Source organism: Nesoenas mayeri (assembly GCF_963082525.1).
Source record: "Nesoenas mayeri genome assembly, chromosome: 5".
NCBI lineage: Eukaryota > Metazoa > Chordata > Aves > Columbiformes > Columbidae > Nesoenas > Nesoenas mayeri.
This window is the reverse complement of record NC_137548.1, coordinates 34,648,738-34,666,180: the sequence shown is the minus strand read 5'-3', so window position 1 is coordinate 34,666,180 and position 17,443 is coordinate 34,648,738. Positions and strand designations below refer to the sequence as shown.

Genomic DNA, 17,443 nt, shown 5'->3' with positions numbered 1-17,443 from the left:
CACATATTGCAAGCATGATTAACCCAGCTATTAAATCATCATTTGTCACACACGCATTCACATTTACTTACCCTTCTCTTTTATATGCCTGGGAGGGAAGATCACGAGCAGGATTCTCTGAGATCCTGATAGCTTCCTGCATAGCTGCCAGCAAACCATTTCCTCCTTCTCCCCTAAGGTCTGGTCCAAAGCACTCAGGCCGTCGAATAAGGAGCTTGACAACAACACTTGCATTTTCCTCAACGCTTTCACCTGAGGACCAAAAAGCACTATACATACTTTCTTCTTAAAGGTATCCTTAAGTTAGAAGACAACTGCATTTTCGCCTGAATTTTAACATGTTATTTTTGAAAACAAAAATGTATCAAGTTGACAGCATTGGATGTCCTTTATCAAAAATATACCAAGGTTTAAAATGTATATTGTAGACTTGCCTTGCAAAAGTTACACTAAACTAAATCTAGAAAGACTTGGGAAGATTAATTTGCTTTTTTTGGCAAAGACTACTCTTTCTGGTGTAAAGATATCTAATAGTTCCAAGAGGCAAGAAGTCTGCTATTGGGGAGGGCCAGAAGGAAGTTTTGACTTCAGCCAACCCCCCAGCCTCTCGCTCTCACCCCTCTCCAACAGGACAGGGAGAAATCAGAAGGAAGGTGTGACAACTCATGGATTGAGATAATGTCTGTCTAGCAGAGAAAGCAAAAGCTATGCATGCAAGCAAAGCAAGAAGACAAGTTCTTTCACTGCTTCCCCGGCAGATGTTTAGCCAGTTCCTAGAAAGCAGTGCCTCAGCACATGGTGTAATGGTTATTTGGGAATACAAGCACCACAACCACAAAAATCTTCTCTTCCTCTCCCTTTCCCTGAGCTTCTTTTGCCAAGCACAATGTCATGGTGTGGAACAGTGGTCAGTCTGGGTCAGCTGTCCCAGCTGTGTCCCCTCCCAACCTCTTGCCCACCCTGAACCTACTCATTGGGGCTGGGGAAGCAGTGGAAGAGGCAAACTGGGAAAAACAAACAAACCAACCAACCAACAATTAAAGACTTCACACTGCACAAGCACTGTTCAGCAACAGTCAAAATACTGACAAGTTAATAGCACTGTTTCAGCCGTAACTGAAAAGCAGGGCACCATACGGGTTGCAATGACGAAAGTTAACTCCATCCTAGCCAGACCTAAGACAGGGCATGAGAGTTATTTGATTTTTAATGGGTAAGTGAAGCAAGGAATGTCAGAGTTTAATCTTCCCATTGTGACTAAAAAATACGAAATTGTATTTTGGATCATCAGTATCTATATTTTACATGCAAGCTACAATACTAAAGCAGTACAGAAATGCAAGTAGCAAGTTTATATTAAACTGAATTTTGCAGCTTTAGCAGCCACCAAAAAAGCAGGATTAGAAATTGTGGTTAGCTGAGAGCAGAAGTGGTCCTACCAGGAAGTCAGAGTCAAGAGAAGGCAATGGTAGGTGAGATACCTGGGACCAAGAGGCTCTAGAAGGAGCAGCTAAACACTTTGAACATTTTAATATTGTATTTTTCCCACTTAAAGCACAATTATGATCTTAATATAGAACACAGAATGAGAGGAAATGGCCACAAGTTGTGCACAGGGAGATTTAGATTGGATATTAGGAAAATTTTCTTCACCAAAAGGGTTATCAAGCACTGGTACAGGCTTCCCAGGGAAGTGGTTGAGTCACCATCCCTGGAGTTATTTAAAAGATGCATAGATGGGGCTTTTAGGGACATGGTTTAGTGGTGGACTTGGCAGTGTTAGGTTAACTGTTGGACTCGATGATCTTAAGGGTCTTTTCCAACCTAAATGATTCTATGCCCCGACCATTGACTTTGCACAGATTCTGCCCTCCATAACTGCTTTATTCAGAAAAAAACCAGCTGAAACATTTGAAACTAAAACTTCATTCTACTGACTAACAGTCCATCCAGCAAAAGACTCTTCATATTAAATAAACAATTGCAATTAAGATAAAAGTTATCTTCATCTAACTATCCAGTGTCAACATTTATTTTTAACATCAACAATGAAAAACACATACTTTATTAACTCAATGACAACTTGCTCTAATTTCTTACAGGACTTTTTCAAGCTAGTTTAGCAGCTCACTCAATAGCTACAGGTTATCAACTAATGAACATGCTTCAGGTATGTTTACTGAATTGAATAGTAAATATGTTTATTGTTTCTGTTTCAGGTATTATCTGCTAATTTCAGACCAATAGTATGTGAATAGAACAGTCAAAAATAAAAAAATTACACTGTGTGAAATTATTCCCTTTCTGGCTTTCCCTAGCTGTCCTTTAAAACAATTTCCATATTGGCAGACCAGATAGGTGGTGAACGGACAAATCTTTTGATCTCATCTAACCTCTACTCTAAATTACTAGTTTGATGAAAAATATCCACATGAACTGGAAAATGCTTTTTGTTTAGTGGCATTCAGATAATCTAAATTTGTTTTTAGCATATTGCTTTCATAAATGTCTAAAGGAAATTGCCCACAGAAGACAGTTATCAAAGAAGAAGATTTTTTTTCTTTTTTTTAAGAAATCAGGTTTAAGGTACACAGGGTGCTTTACAAACACTGATCCCTTAGAAACATGTAAAAATATGACCTATTGGGAAGTTGTTTTTTGTAATGCATAATGGCTTTATTACGAACGTCTAAATCTCCCAGTGGTATAGTGGCAAAGAGAGGTCTACAATCAGTGCTCACTGGTTATATTTATAACCAGCATATGTAGTATATGTAAATACCACAGTTTACTCACTGAAAGAATTCCTAACATCATTTGCTACCTTAACAGGTTACTCTATTAAATTGTGCAAATTGCAAAAGAAGTAAGGAAAACATGCAACTCTCTTCACCCATTAACGCATTTTTATAGTTAGAAAGTAACTTTAAGGAAACCTTTTGATGGAATTTGGATGCCAAGAAAATACACTTACTGTTGACAAAAACTGCAAATCTTAAGAACGACAGGTAACGTTCACCCTCTATTGGATTCCATCCAATGTCTGGATATCCTTTCGCCAGCAATACTGGACAACTCTGCAGGCCACAACCCGCCAGGTAGGTAACAACCTACAATAGAAAAGCAATCATTTATTCATACATTTAGAAATATATTTCTACAATTAAGTACAAACCAAAATGAACATAGTCATTTTTTTAAAAACAAGGTTTATATATACTAGGTGTTTCACTTGAGAAACTACCAACATAGTACATTATAGCATGTCTTAGTTTCCAGTTTTTGTTTTTGATGATGATGAAAAAAGTCAAACACTCTTTATTTCTGAAGTAATCTAAATATATGATGACAGAACAATACAAAAACATGAACAAATATGGAATATGATAAGTAGAATAAAATATTGTGGGATTCAGATCTTTTTTACAGTACATAAACAACAGTTAAGATACTATTTAACAACTTTTAAAATCACTTCAATACTCACATATGACTAATTTGCCACAATTGTAAAACACATATTGCATCAAGACTTTATTTACTCTCATTCCAATCTTAATAGATATGCAAACAATTACATTTTTCAGAAGAGTGATAAATATCAGCGAACAGTTTTAAAAGTCTGGGTAACCAGAAAGATTAAATTTTGTTGTAATATTTAAATAGATAACACAGAATTTCTTATCAAGAGGAATATCTTTAAGTAAGAGAAATCTTTGAGAAATGATGTCAAATTTCCTTAATTACAGTAAATTGAATTTCTGAAACATACAGAATGATTTCTCAATCATTTAAAAGGAAATTTGCAGAAAACTGCACAAACGTGATTTTTGTTTTTATATAAACACACCAAGGACAACCTATGAACATGACTGTAGTACTTAAATATATTTCGAAATAGGTAATGAACATCAATGACTTTTCATGAATCTGTAAAAAGAGATATAAATATAATTTCTTACAATGGAAAGCAGACAAAAATAGGTGACAAAAGGGAGACAGGTTTTTCTATTTGGAAAAGGGATATATGTTACTCTGCTTAAACAACCTACAGCAATTCCACCATCCATGAGATCATATTTAGTCATTATCTAATGCCCTAAGAGAGAAGCTAGTTATGAATTCAGGAAGAATTATACCTTGCTGATACAGTATACAAGTTGCCTCCAAAAGGCTGTAACAGCAGAAAAACAGGCTGATGTGAAAAATTTGCTTATTACAGTATGCAGTAAGGAAGTTACTCAGAGCACTTGGTGGAAAATATAGGTAGTTCGTAAAAGGACTCGATAGTTTTCTGGTATGCATACAGAATATATGAGTGAATATACTCTTGTAGGAGTCCAGAGATGCAGCTCGTATAAAATGTGAAGAAAATTGTTAGAATAAATCTCTTTTCAGATTTTATAATGCTACCACCAAACCCCATAATTTTAATCTATTCAGTTTACTACAGTATGTAATCAGGCTGTGGAATACTTTTCTTGTGCAATCCTCCACCTTCCACACATTCACACATTTACGGTTAAAAGTGATCACATTTGGAACAGCAAAAGTTCAAAAGTTGTATATGTGTAAGTTATTTGCTTTGAATGTAGGCTTTGTGGTACAAACTTCAGTTACACAGAAATGCTGTATATTCTGTGCCACATCCATCAAACTCATACAGTATTTGATTTTTCTTGTCATTCAGTATATAGATTTATTTACTGAATAACATCCACATACTGCACTAGATAAAGTTACTGACTCACCAAAGTTAATATATTACAGCCAATACTTTACCATTCTTACAGCTGAAATGACTGATGAATTTGGGAAGCCCAGTCTGAGACACATACAGCCTGATTTTCCACCATCGAATACTGTGCATGTTGCAGCTGATATCTGTTACTGTTTGAACACTGAGCACTTGTAGGGTTCCCAGTATTCCAAGGTAAGCAATCAGTAAATGAAGAACATGTGGTTAATGGTTAACACTGAAATTCAGTTTAAGTGACTTGCTCTATAGTACTTTTCATAAAAACATGACAGTCACTGGTCCCAATGCTACCTTTATATCATTAGTACATTCCTATGCTCTCTCACACCCTTCCCCTTCATATTCTTGTCTCCTCCTAGCTAGTCCCATCTTAAGTCTATTTATTTCCATTTCCCAACTTTTCCTCTGCCACAGCATATACGACTATCACAAACATCCCCACAGTATCTCCCATATTGCATAGAGGCTTTCTGTGTGCTAAGCTATCATTTAGGTGCTTAACTGTTCTCCTCCATGCATATTAAACCCTGCCTTCTGATTTCTGTTGCCCAGTGCTGTGCCAGCACATATTACTGCCTTTCCCTGCTTTTCTCCTCTTCTGACTGTGCACCTATTTGTTTCTTAATCTGTTTTCCTTCCTGGATACACAAAGGAATATAATGCCATTTTTTGTACCCTTTTACCCACATTTTCCTGTTCATCCTACTTCTTCTCACATTTCTCTTTATTCCTAACCATTCATTGCCAATGACCGAAGTCCCAGATTCCATTTCCTACCGCAACTACCCTTAAAATCCTGTTCCAACTTCTGTTCTATAAATATCTGCCCTTCAATTCTCTCAGCTCTTACCTCTGTTCCCATCAATCTCTATGATTTATTTAAGCCAAAAGACCTGTTTCCTTTCTTCACATTCTCCTCTTAATTCTCAAATTTGCTCCTCCCCAAACAAGGTTTCTTGATATGTCTTTATCTTGTTTCATGTCTTTTTTTTCTTGTCATCCTTTCTACCTGATAATAATAGTGAAAGGATGAAGAAGACAGAAATAAATCTATTTTGCTGTGATTTCCACTAAGCATAAAGAAAAATTTGGGTTAAAAACTGCTCAATCAAACTTACCTTGAGACAGCACATACCTAGATCAAGTATGTCTGAGAAGATCAAATCCAAAAATTACTATGATCTAACTTACCCTTTTCTCTTCTAGCACAAGTACAGTGTTTACTAAATAGGTAAACAGGTCAGAGTGACCACTTACCTTATCAAGATCTGGCTCTTCCAATGCTAGTGCAAGCTCATTGTTGTCCATTACAGAGGCTGCTGCAACATCTAGTGGTGTCGAACCTCTCATTGAAGGAAATGCTGCAGAAGAAAGTTCATCAAAAATCATTAAATTCAGTTTGCAGTAATCACAGTCATGCAGTAGAGGGCAGCAATCACGCTGGAATCTAGAACGTAAATATTTTAATAGTACACTGTATGGCTGTTCTTCAATCAAGAACATGGTTAACTCTTCTGAAAAATGTTAAAATAAATGCTGTATTCTTTTTTCTGACCTGACATCCACATCTATAAACATACTCAACCACACTGGTTTTAAATGCACACGAATAAATCAGTATTAATAACATAGCAAATCAGAGCAACATTGCACTATTTATTTAGCAGAGCAACAGATTAACTATGTAATTCTGGAAAACCCCATCAATTTGAAGATTTAAAAATATGCATCTATTCTGCTAAAAGAGACACTTTAAAGCTTCAGTGCTACCTGCTTTCTTTTTTTCAGTCTTATCCCATTTCCTGTGTTTAATATGGGCAAATGAGGGCATTGAAATGGTCACCATGAACAGCAAAGCACTGTGAAATCACACTCTACCTTGCCTTGCTATATAACCTTATATATAGCATATATATATATATGTTATATATATATAAACCTGCTATGCCTTACGAATATAACCTTCTGGCTAGCCAAGACAATTTTTTTCATATTACAAGATCTGATGCACTCACATTGAAAAACATATATTCAGTGTTCCAAAGGAAAAATATGAAATTCACATCACTGGCCTAAACTTTAGAGGGAAGGGAAATGAAACTAGATGAAACCAGCAAGCACCATAACGGATTAGTTTAGTCTTAGATTTCCAATCATAACTATTTTGAATGGAAAAAAAATTCAAAATGTATTAATTTAATCCTATGTTCTTCAAGGTGTTTAAAACCACAGATTTAGACTATTCTGTTTCTAACACAATTTACAGACACATAAAGATGAAGGGAAAATGGAAAAAATATACAAGTTAGAGGTGAAACCACAAAATGTTTTAAGATTCAGAGAGGCTTCACAGAATCACAGAATGTTAGGGATTGGAAGCGAACTCGAAAGATCATCTAGTCCAATCCCCTCGCTGGAGCAGGAACACCTAGATGAGGTTACATAGGAAGGTGTCCAGGCCACATGCTTCAACTTGCTAGACAAATTAGATACTAGTCTCGTGATATCACAGTTCCTCCAGGTCTTGATTTTAGCCGTTACAGCTAAATGACGTACCCAGTCCAACGCTGCTGTTTTCCAGTAAGTAACTAAGATGCTCAAACATGGCCTTTTGGTTTTGACGACTAATTCGACAGAAGTAGCATAGGAATCGACAACAGCTTGCCACCATCTTAGGAAAAACGATCTGCTGAAGAAGAAAGTTCACAAAGCAGTGAAATATGTTAATTACCAATCTGTTCCAATTCTTCCTGAACTCCTAACAAGGAAAGTAAAGTGAAGTTGCCAAGGTGACAAGCAGCTGACAGTTACTTTGCTTCTAACTTAAGAAAGGACCCACTTTTCCTTTTAATTTCGGTATTCATTAGGCCATCAGGTTTAAATTGTTGAAAAAACATTCCACAGAGGACTATAGGGGACATAAAAGAGAAAAAAAATGGGGAGATAATTCTCCTCAAAGCAATCAGCAGGCTAGCAAACACAGTGATACATAGAAACCGCAGTTTTCACATAAAACATTTCTACAAGACTCCTATGTTGTTCAATGCATAGGCCTGATAAGATAAAACAAAACATTAAATTGCATGAACTATCCAATACTTTAAAACTGAAAGCAAACAAAACCAGGTCCAACACTTTACTTGCTGCACATTATGTGCAAGGATTTCTCCTCTGAAAACAAAATAATTCCATCTGTAGCACTTGTAAAAGAATGCTTCATACATTGCAATTAGTCATAACATCTGAGATGAACATGTTATGCCATTCTCACATTTTACTAAAAGAAGCTAAAAGATCAAGATCAATAATTATTTTTATGCTTGTTTAAAGGGTTTTCTGCTTTATTAAATTTACCATAATATAGCACGTCTTTAAAAGTGCAATATTCAGTTGTAGATCTATGTCCTAAGGATACTCACAAAACCTATGAGAAAATTCATTACCATCAAGAAAAATTCTTTTTTAAATAATCTGACTAGCAACCTTTAGGCACAAGCATGAATGTATTCTATATATTAAATATGTTCTATAATATCCAAGGTGACTTCCAAGCATTTTAATCACAATATCATGGGTTTTTTTCTTCCTATAACATACTGCCTCCTTCACTTCATACCTTTCAACTACAAATAATATTGCTTATACTTTCTTATAACAATGTCTAATAAATGTTGCTCTCTTTACAAAACAACTCTAATTCCTTCTAAGAAGTGAGACCTTTTCACTAAAAGGGAAAACAATCTTGCAAAAAAGGTGATTATTTAATTAAAAGCTATATGACATGTAGCATCTACTCAAGACATCATATGCACTTCCTAACTTTCAGAGACTTGGTTAATTGTACTTTTACTTCGGCACAGTATTTTTGTTAACATATGTGGCTGATTTTTCTGTTTCAGTCATGAAGGAGCTTTTATGTACAAGAAACATCACATATGATTAATGTTCCTAAACACAGGGTAGACAAACATGAATGATAAACATTCATTCATTCATGAAAACATTCAACAAAGACTCCAATCCCCAAAATTTACAGGGGTTTTAACAGAATGTGTGACATAAGTTTGTTTAAAAAATGACAGTATCATCAATACTTTAAAAAATTGTCAGTTTAGAAATTCCTCATTATTGACTAGAATACATACGAATATGGAATTTAAAAACTTTCAATCAGTAAGAAATAATTTTGAAGTAAAACAATTTAATTATGACAGCCAAAAGGATGTTGCTCTGGATTCTCTGAAAATGAATGAACCACCACCAGAAACCAGCATGACATAAAGATTGCAAAATTATAAGATTAATGACATGGTCTTTAAAATAACTATTTTAGGCATTAAGATACACACTAAAATCTAACTGTGATGGAAATGCTGAAATCTTGCCCAAGTATTTTCTGGGATATACATTTCTCCAATGAAGTACCTTTCCAGGGTTTTGTTAGTCAGTACTAGCAAAATACTTCTAAGGTACTGAGGTATCTTCAGCCACACCATATTCCACCACACATCTTCTCACCTGTTTCTGATTCATTTATTAACAGCACAGCTGCAATGAAGCCTGGCACAGATTTTCTTCAGTTAAAAGTGACGAACTTTTACCTTCTCACAGTTCCTTCAGAGAAGTGTGAGCTATAACACTCTCGCTACATATCTCAATACAGCCTCATGATACATTCACTTAACCCAAGAAGCTAGTGATCTAGTTTTAACCATCTGGTGCCACAGCCTAGGAAAATGCCCCATCCCTGAACAAAAGACTACATTGCATTGTTCCTCATTCCATCTCTTGAAGCTATAGCACTGAGCAGAAAGAAATGTCCATGAAGCTGGCAAAAGGGAAGATACTAACAATCTAGACATGAGAAACTTGCTTGAGAACAGGAAAAGCATTGTTCTACTGCCAAATGCCAACACTATACTTGAACTGTACATAAGCAACTCACTAGTCAAGCCCACAGAGTATTTCAAGTGAGTATATAAGACCACAGCTGCCCCAGGCATTCTTACTGTCTCTGGCCCCACCAATTTTTATCCAGAAGAATACCTTATTTTGCACAGTGAAAGATCTGCAGCATGTACAAACGTACCTTTTCCAGATGACAGCCTAGTTCTACCTACAGTCAACAACATTTCAAATGAGACTTCTCTGCCAGATTAGAAGTTAAGCATGCCAGCAGAAGGTCAACAGACAGCAGATGCTAGTCATTTTAAAAGCAGTACTTTCACTCCAAAGTTGCAGTTCTTATGAGGGAAACTTCTGGCATGGAACTCACCTCTCTACCTGTATAGTTCCCTGCCCAATGTTTTTTTCTGTGACATCTCTCCACTGCAACATCTAAAATCCATGCTAATGGTGTGCAAAAATCTTTGTTAATAAGTGTTACTATGCTATTTCATTACATGACTGTGGCCCTGTGACTCCATAAGAAAATTATGGGCTCTGAATCATGAAGTTTTCACACTTAAAGAAAAAATGAGGCACCACAGTCTGGAATAAATCAAATTCCAAATACACCCTATTTCTTCATAGGATTTCTACTCCTATGCAAATTCCAATTCAGCAGGTGAGGTTGGGAATTCCATCTGAGGTACCTAACTCTCCCCATGCATTTCCTAGAGACAGAGACATAAAATAGGATATTTTGGGTGGCCAGACACATTAAACACTGCAACAACAGGTTACAAAATAATTTTCGAGGTCTACATTCCCTTTGAAGGATATAATGATATTGTCTGTAAAGTACTTTTGTAGATATTTTACTAACATTTTCTATGAAAATATTTTTAATAGAACCAGAAGACACTGTGGGATAGAGTTCATTTTCTTTCTAGTAGCTGGTACAGAGCTGTGTTTTGAATTCAGAATGAAAATAATGTTGATAACACACTGATATTTTAGTTACTGCTGAGCCAGTCTGTGGAGGAGGGGGAGAGGGGGACACTTTGCTCCTTCCTCTTCCCCTTCCACTTCCCTTCTCCTCCAGGCTACTTACAATAGCTTTTGAGAATTTTGAATATCCTTGGGATGTTCAAACCACCATGTTCCTATTGCTGTCTCCTGAATGTGTTTCAGGTCTTGTTTAAAGTTAAACAACTCTTGAAGAATATAATTCAGAGATCTGCCCTGAGGCTGGATAGTTATGAGTGGCAGGTTGTGTGGAATAGCATGGACAAGTACCTAGGACAGAGGGGACTTCCAGCATTTTGGAACTTCACCTGTAAACAAGTTCAGAATCCTGAAAATGTAGTAAAATATTTGGAAAACAAGTATGCTGTCACCCTGGCAATTCCAGAGAGATACAAATCACTGCAGTGTGCTGGGGCCTGGCCAATGCCTACACTGGGTCCTGTTCAATAGTATTCAGTACCCCTGAGGGGAACATCCCAGTATACTTTTGGAAAGGTTCAAAATGCAAAACACACAATAAAATTATGGTAGAATTACCTGAGATTTATCTCCTCCTCCAAGTACATTCACCATCACATCCATAACAGTCTCATGCATGCCCAGGACCCTCATTAAGTTAGGATGCTGATAAAACACTTTGTTGTTCATTATATCCCTAAAATGGAAGAAAAGGCAACAATGTGTTTTTAAGAAACACCATTTTAAGTCAAACCAGTGATGCAATATTAGAGATTTCAGAAATATGCATTCATTGTACTAGCATAATTTTAAATTCTTATATTTCAGCATAATAAAAAAGCACCTGACAACAAAATGGTTCACATTTCAATATGCTGTCATTCCTCTAATTTTCATCAATTCTATATAACAATCTAAACTTTCAAATTATTTCAAAATGTCAGTTCTTCATCTTTAAATTGCTCTTGCCATCTGTTCTGTTTAAAGAAAAAATATATTCTGTGATGATCTAAGTGGAAAAGAATATATTGCTATGTTTTAAGTAGAGAATGGGGATCAAGAAATCTAAATCTAAGCTTGTCTCTACAGTAACACCCCTTAATTAATTTTCTCAGTTCACAAAGTAGAAGACAATAAATATACTTAATATTTGAGGTTTCATCAATATTTTAAAAATTTAGATAATCTGTCAGAAGATGTAAATTGGCATACAGCCCCCTTCAATAGATATATTTTAACATTTTCACTCTGCCCACCATCCTCTCAATAAGTTCTAGAATTTGCTGTATTGGTTTCACAATGCAGAACACAATTCATGTTTTTCAATAGGGAATTCAGGGATTTTTAACATTTTAGGTCAACTTGTTAAAAACAAATAGCAAATAACAGACAGCATGCCTGCTTTGAAGAAATACAGAAAACTGGGAATGGAAGATGACTCATAATACAGCACCTCAAGGAAGAGGGTTACATGTGTTCAGTTTAGACAAAATGTACCCTTTATCCTCCTAGAATTCTCAGCAACTTTAAAAATTCAACATCAGGGACAAATTAGTTAATCCTCTCACATACTAACTAATGAGTTGTTACCATGACTTGCTCAATTCAACTGAAGAGATTAGTCCTTGCAATTCTTACAAAATCAATATCATGAAGTATTAAGAATAATGGAAGATCCTCACAACTGTTGTAAAGAGAACTTGTCAATGCTCTTGATGAATGACAGAAAAAAAACACAGTTCTCAGGTAACCATACTATCATTTTCTCTGTTTTTAAACACACCATTTTAACTGAAGTAATTAATTTTCTGCAATTTTTTTTTCCTTCCAACAATCTAGCAATTGTTCACGTAAGAGTATTAATAGACATGCAGGCATGTACCATAATACTGCTACTTAACAGAGCTAATTCATAGAAAAGATATAAGAAAAAAATATTCTCACATCAGCAGGTGTTACATAAAGGCAATTTCTTAGAATTCTAATGTTATAAAGGATAAAATAAGCAGCCTTCTGTGTTCAAATGCTTTAAGTTGCCACTGATGATGGCATAATAAATACTAAGCATCTTGAAATATTTCAGATCACAAGAAAACTTTGCTGGTTCTAACTAACTGCTTGCACAAACTTTTGAATTAAAAAGACACCAGCAAGTGTATTCATTCAGGCATGAAACATAATGTGAGCTTTAAGTTTGGAAAAGATGTAGTATTGACACCAATAAAGATTTAAGTTATCTGTTTTCTCCAGAGCTGCTGAAACGTACTTTGATGAAGCTTTAAGCATTAGGCTTAACTACAGTACTGCTAGAGAGATCAGTTGGAGCCATCTTGGAACTATCTGTGAAAATGAAAATTTCTGTTACATATCTGCATTTTACTACAGCAGTTATTTTCATCCAAGATCTAAACTGAAGGTATTTACTAATATAACAAAAAGCTTTACACAAATTTAAAAATGAAATTATGTTAATTCCATACCCTAATCCATTAATCATTAGCAATTCCTCCTCTTTTCCCATCCTGACGCTGAGAAGTGAGCGAATCTGGCCCAGTGCTGCGAGTAGATTAATGGTGTCCTTCACAGAGGCAGCACTAATGGTGTATGCTTTCCTCAGGGCTTGCAGGAGCTCACCAATGCTGTCATATTGCCTGCGAAGGAGGGTGTACATAATCCGAACTAATTCTGGATCTTGAATATGATCTTCCTGGGACCAGCGCACCATAGTCTGCGATATGAGTTCTTTCAGTGTAGCTAAAAGAATAAAATGCATAATATGTTACTAGCTATTGCATCAACAATAAATGCCAGAATTACTAGATGAGAGTAGACAATGTGGCAGTTGTAAACCAGCAAAAGAATACAAACAAACCACATAGGATTTTTCAACTGGAAAAATAATTTTAACTCTTTCAAGATAAATGTGATGGTCTTGAGAGATGGTAAAAAGAAACATATACTTAGTATTCAAGCCAATACGAGCATTGTTCGCAGTGAAAACTTCTGAGTTGATCATGACTCTAAGAATCATCCTTGTAAGTTAAATGCTATATTTAAACTTCTAATTTATCCTTCATTCCTACATCAAGGTTTATAAAATAGCACCAAGTGCAGCACAAACACCTTTTCATTAGGAATGACTGAAATTGACTTTTATAATGCCAAAAACCAATGTAGTTGTGATGATCATCAGCCTATGTTTGGAATATAGAAACTGGTAACTAATTTTTCAGTAAACAGTTTATTAGCTGACAAGTTAATTTCAGTTACAGCAGAAATACTCATGAATGTGAGATCAGCTTGCCAAACAATTTTGTTGGGGTGAGGGAGGAAATAAAAATCTGTTTTAAACTTCAAAAACTGCCAGAAAGGAGGATGATAGCTCTGCCTTTTAAAATCAAATATGCAATTCAGGGGCTAGTCAGGGTATCTTGAGCAGCTTTTAATGCTCATTCACTTGAACTATTTTGCTATTCAAACAAAGGATCTACATTGTCTTCAAAAAGATGATCTACCTGGAAACATTTCAGAAACATAAGATGATGCAAACACCCTACGGAGTAGGAGATGCCAACTAACTTACAACAGAGGAATTTAATCTGTGTTTCCCATCTGTTTGGGGAAAGCCACTGTCACCTGGGAACACACTTTCTAAAAAATTTGCATTGTTTGGAACTACAGCATGCATATTGCTTGAAGGAGTTCTTTTGTATACATTACACATTCAGTGACCATGAAAACCATTTTTCTGAGCCCAGAGTTTAGGAAAATTACCAGAAAACTAAACACATGTTCCAGTCCATGTTCCAACAAATGTTCATTGTTGATATAAAGTAGAACAGGTTTCTTTCCTGCATTTTTAGCGAAGTTACCTCTTGACTTTCCCAAAGTTCTTCCAATGGTAAGAACGGACACCTCCCAATTTCCAGCACAAAAGCATTTACAGCTAGTGTATATCCATTTATTTTTGTGTTGCTAACTCTTCTTCCTTACAGTTTACTTAATGATATATTTACAGAAAACCATCATTAATTCTCAGATTTTGTTCAATAAACAGGCCCTTTTCTTTGGGGACAGATTCTGTATTTCATGAAGACAGCCCTATTCTTAGGGGCCTGTTATCAATGAAAACATTAAACAAGCTTTGTTCCAAAACACTGTGTAACTGTCCTCAATCAAAGCAATTTCTTCTTTCAGTGCAACAAGGCAATCTTCTATTTGATTCTTGCACTAAACTCTTCTTCCCTGGACTAACTAATAATTTCCTGTAACTTCCCAACTCAATGAGTGTCACTGATTTCTGGTTACATAAATATAATACACTTCTGTCAGAAAGCCTATAATAGTATTAAAGAGTATAAATACTACTCTGGCTTTCTGACTAGAGTGGGGGAACAGGATAAGCATTGGATAAAGAGCACCCTGAAGTGGTAAACTGAAGGAATTCATTTTTCCTCTTGTGAAATTATGTTAGGTCTTCGATAGCTCAGGTGATGGCCTCTCTCACAAGGCTAAAGTACTAAATGTGCACCATTTTTTGTCTTTCTGTTTTACAAATCTTGTTCCTTAGTACTGCAAGAAATATATAATTTTTGTTGGATTGAAAGGAATATTACTTTCAAAGTAATATGATATTCTGGATTTTTATTGTTTGATGAGGGAAAATACCGTATGATTCACTCCAAACAGATATTTTCCATTTCAGCAACAAAAATATTATCTATGCTGATTCAATTATACACGTGAGTTAACCATCAGATATTTATGCACATATAGCTAAAAGATTACTACAATTTTTAGTACAAACATAATATCCCACAAAAACCACATTCTCATGAAATGAGAAAACAAAAACCAAATTGTTTGCCTGACACTGAATTGTCTATGCAGAGGTTCCCATGCATAAGTGCAACAAAATAATCCTGTGGGTTTTAGAGCCTCTCTCTGGAGTTTTGAAAATTTTTCTCCATAACAAGTGTTAGTGTTTCTTAAGTTTTAGTACCTTCGAAGGTTTTCATTTTTTTATCCTGATAGGCTTTTAAGTGGCATATTGCTATATGTAATTACTTTTAGGCAATATGGCAAATAGCTTTGGAGAAATCAGTTACGTCCTTGCATGGATGAATTTTTGGTCAAAAAATAAGAAATGGAGGGTAGAACTAAATGGTAGTGATCACAAAGAGAGAGAAACAGCAGTGAAGTTCTACAGGTATCCGTGCCGTAATCTGTGATGTTAAGCACTTTCCTTCCCTAAAAGACCTGAGGAGGGGATAAACAGACACAAATAAGTTTGATGATACAAAGTTATGAAGCATAGCAAATACGAGAGAAACTGAAAAAAGATGCAGAATTTAAAAGGACGAAACTGGGCAATAAAATGGTGATGAAATTCACAAAAATAAAGTCACGGCAAATAAAATAAGATAGGAAAATATAGTCCTAATTTATAAATAGAACAATAAAATGTTAACAGAGATAAGATCTGGCAGATAGATCCATGGAAATCACAGAATCACAAAATAGTTGAGGTTGGAAAGCACCTCCGGAGTCCATCTGGTCGAATCCTCCTGCTTAAGCAGGGCCACCTAGAGCCAGTTGTCTGGGACTGTGTCTAGATGGCTTTTGAATATCTCTAAGAGGGAGAACTCCCTGATTAAGGATGCTAAAAGTTTACATTTGCTCAAGTGGTGACTACACAAAATCTGTCAGAAAGATACAATGAGGGTATAGAAACGTAAACCTCTTTAGACTCAGGAAAGCTCCTAAGCTGAAGATAACTGGAGATTGGGACAACATTAAAGTTGCAAGTACCATATCTGACTGTTTTGTTCTTACTTGTCCCTAGATAACCATTGTGGTCGCTGTTTGAAACCAGGTATTGCATTGGATGGATCTGCATCATTACAGTCAGTCTTACCCATTATATTATTCCAAAACTGTAGAGTCTACTTAGCGCTTCTAGCTCTGAGTGCATAAGATTCATTCCCAGGATTGATTTCTAATCTCAATATTTCTTAAAGACACAGAACTTTGCAGTCCAGTTTCTACTGTCTAAAACTAGACACTTCGCAAGTTGCCACTCCCAGCCACTTTCACATCCTTGCCCACATCTAAACACAGCAGTTCATTTTTGGGACTTCTAGCTGAACTCCTGCAAAGAGAAAAGCCAGAAACACTAGTAAAGTTTGACAAACCTTTTATTTATGAGCCTTTAAGAGGCATTAGAGTTAAAACCCTCAGGAAATAAGAGTACCGTTCTTTGTAGGCTGCTGTTACGCCTTCTGTGCATCCTAGTTTAGGAGTAGGAGAGTCTGCTTAGAGTCTCTTTTTCTAATCAGATGTTAAGTGACAGTGATCTGTTGTTTCCTCCCTTCTAATCCTTTCTTACCCTCTTTTGCCCTATAATGAAACAGAGAAGCTGCTGTCTTTCTTGCACTTGAGCAAACAGGTCTCCTTGCAACTCAGTCAAAAGATGAGAATAGATTAGAAAAAGAATATGTGATGACTTCACCATGATTTCAGTAATAATTAGCAATAGTCTGATACTCTTTTTGACTGCTAATAAATCATAAATGTACTGTACTGCAACCAAGTTTTCTGTAATCAAAATTTAAAAAACACGCAACAAGATAATGGAGCTACCAGCTGGTGGGAAGTCTGTTGTAAGTAACAACTAGTAAGTTAATGGTCTGTGGTTTTGGTGTAAGTAGCACTCTAAGGAACAAAGTCTCAAAGGACACACACAAAAATTTATTTTATTTCCTCTGCATAAAGGTAATTACAAAAAATATAACACCCTGTAAGTGTTCAAATACT

The 17,443-nt window shown here is 35.7% G+C and overlaps 1 protein-coding gene across 1 annotated transcript in view; it reads right to left on the bottom strand.

Moving 5' to 3' along the window:
* RYR3 (ryanodine receptor 3) overlaps positions 1-17,443 on the bottom strand; it is a gene marked incomplete at both ends in the record, with an annotated part of 242,982 nt that overhangs the window by 90,257 nt on the left and 135,282 nt on the right. The window contains 6 exons of the mRNA XM_080345568.1: positions 72-252; positions 2,975-3,110; positions 6,017-6,120; positions 7,316-7,445; positions 11,207-11,324; positions 13,108-13,381. Coding sequence (XP_080201694.1) covers positions 72-252; positions 2,975-3,110; positions 6,017-6,120; positions 7,316-7,445; positions 11,207-11,324; positions 13,108-13,381 — 943 coding nt within the window. The remainder of the gene's footprint in view (positions 1-71; positions 253-2,974; positions 3,111-6,016; positions 6,121-7,315; positions 7,446-11,206; positions 11,325-13,107; positions 13,382-17,443) is intronic.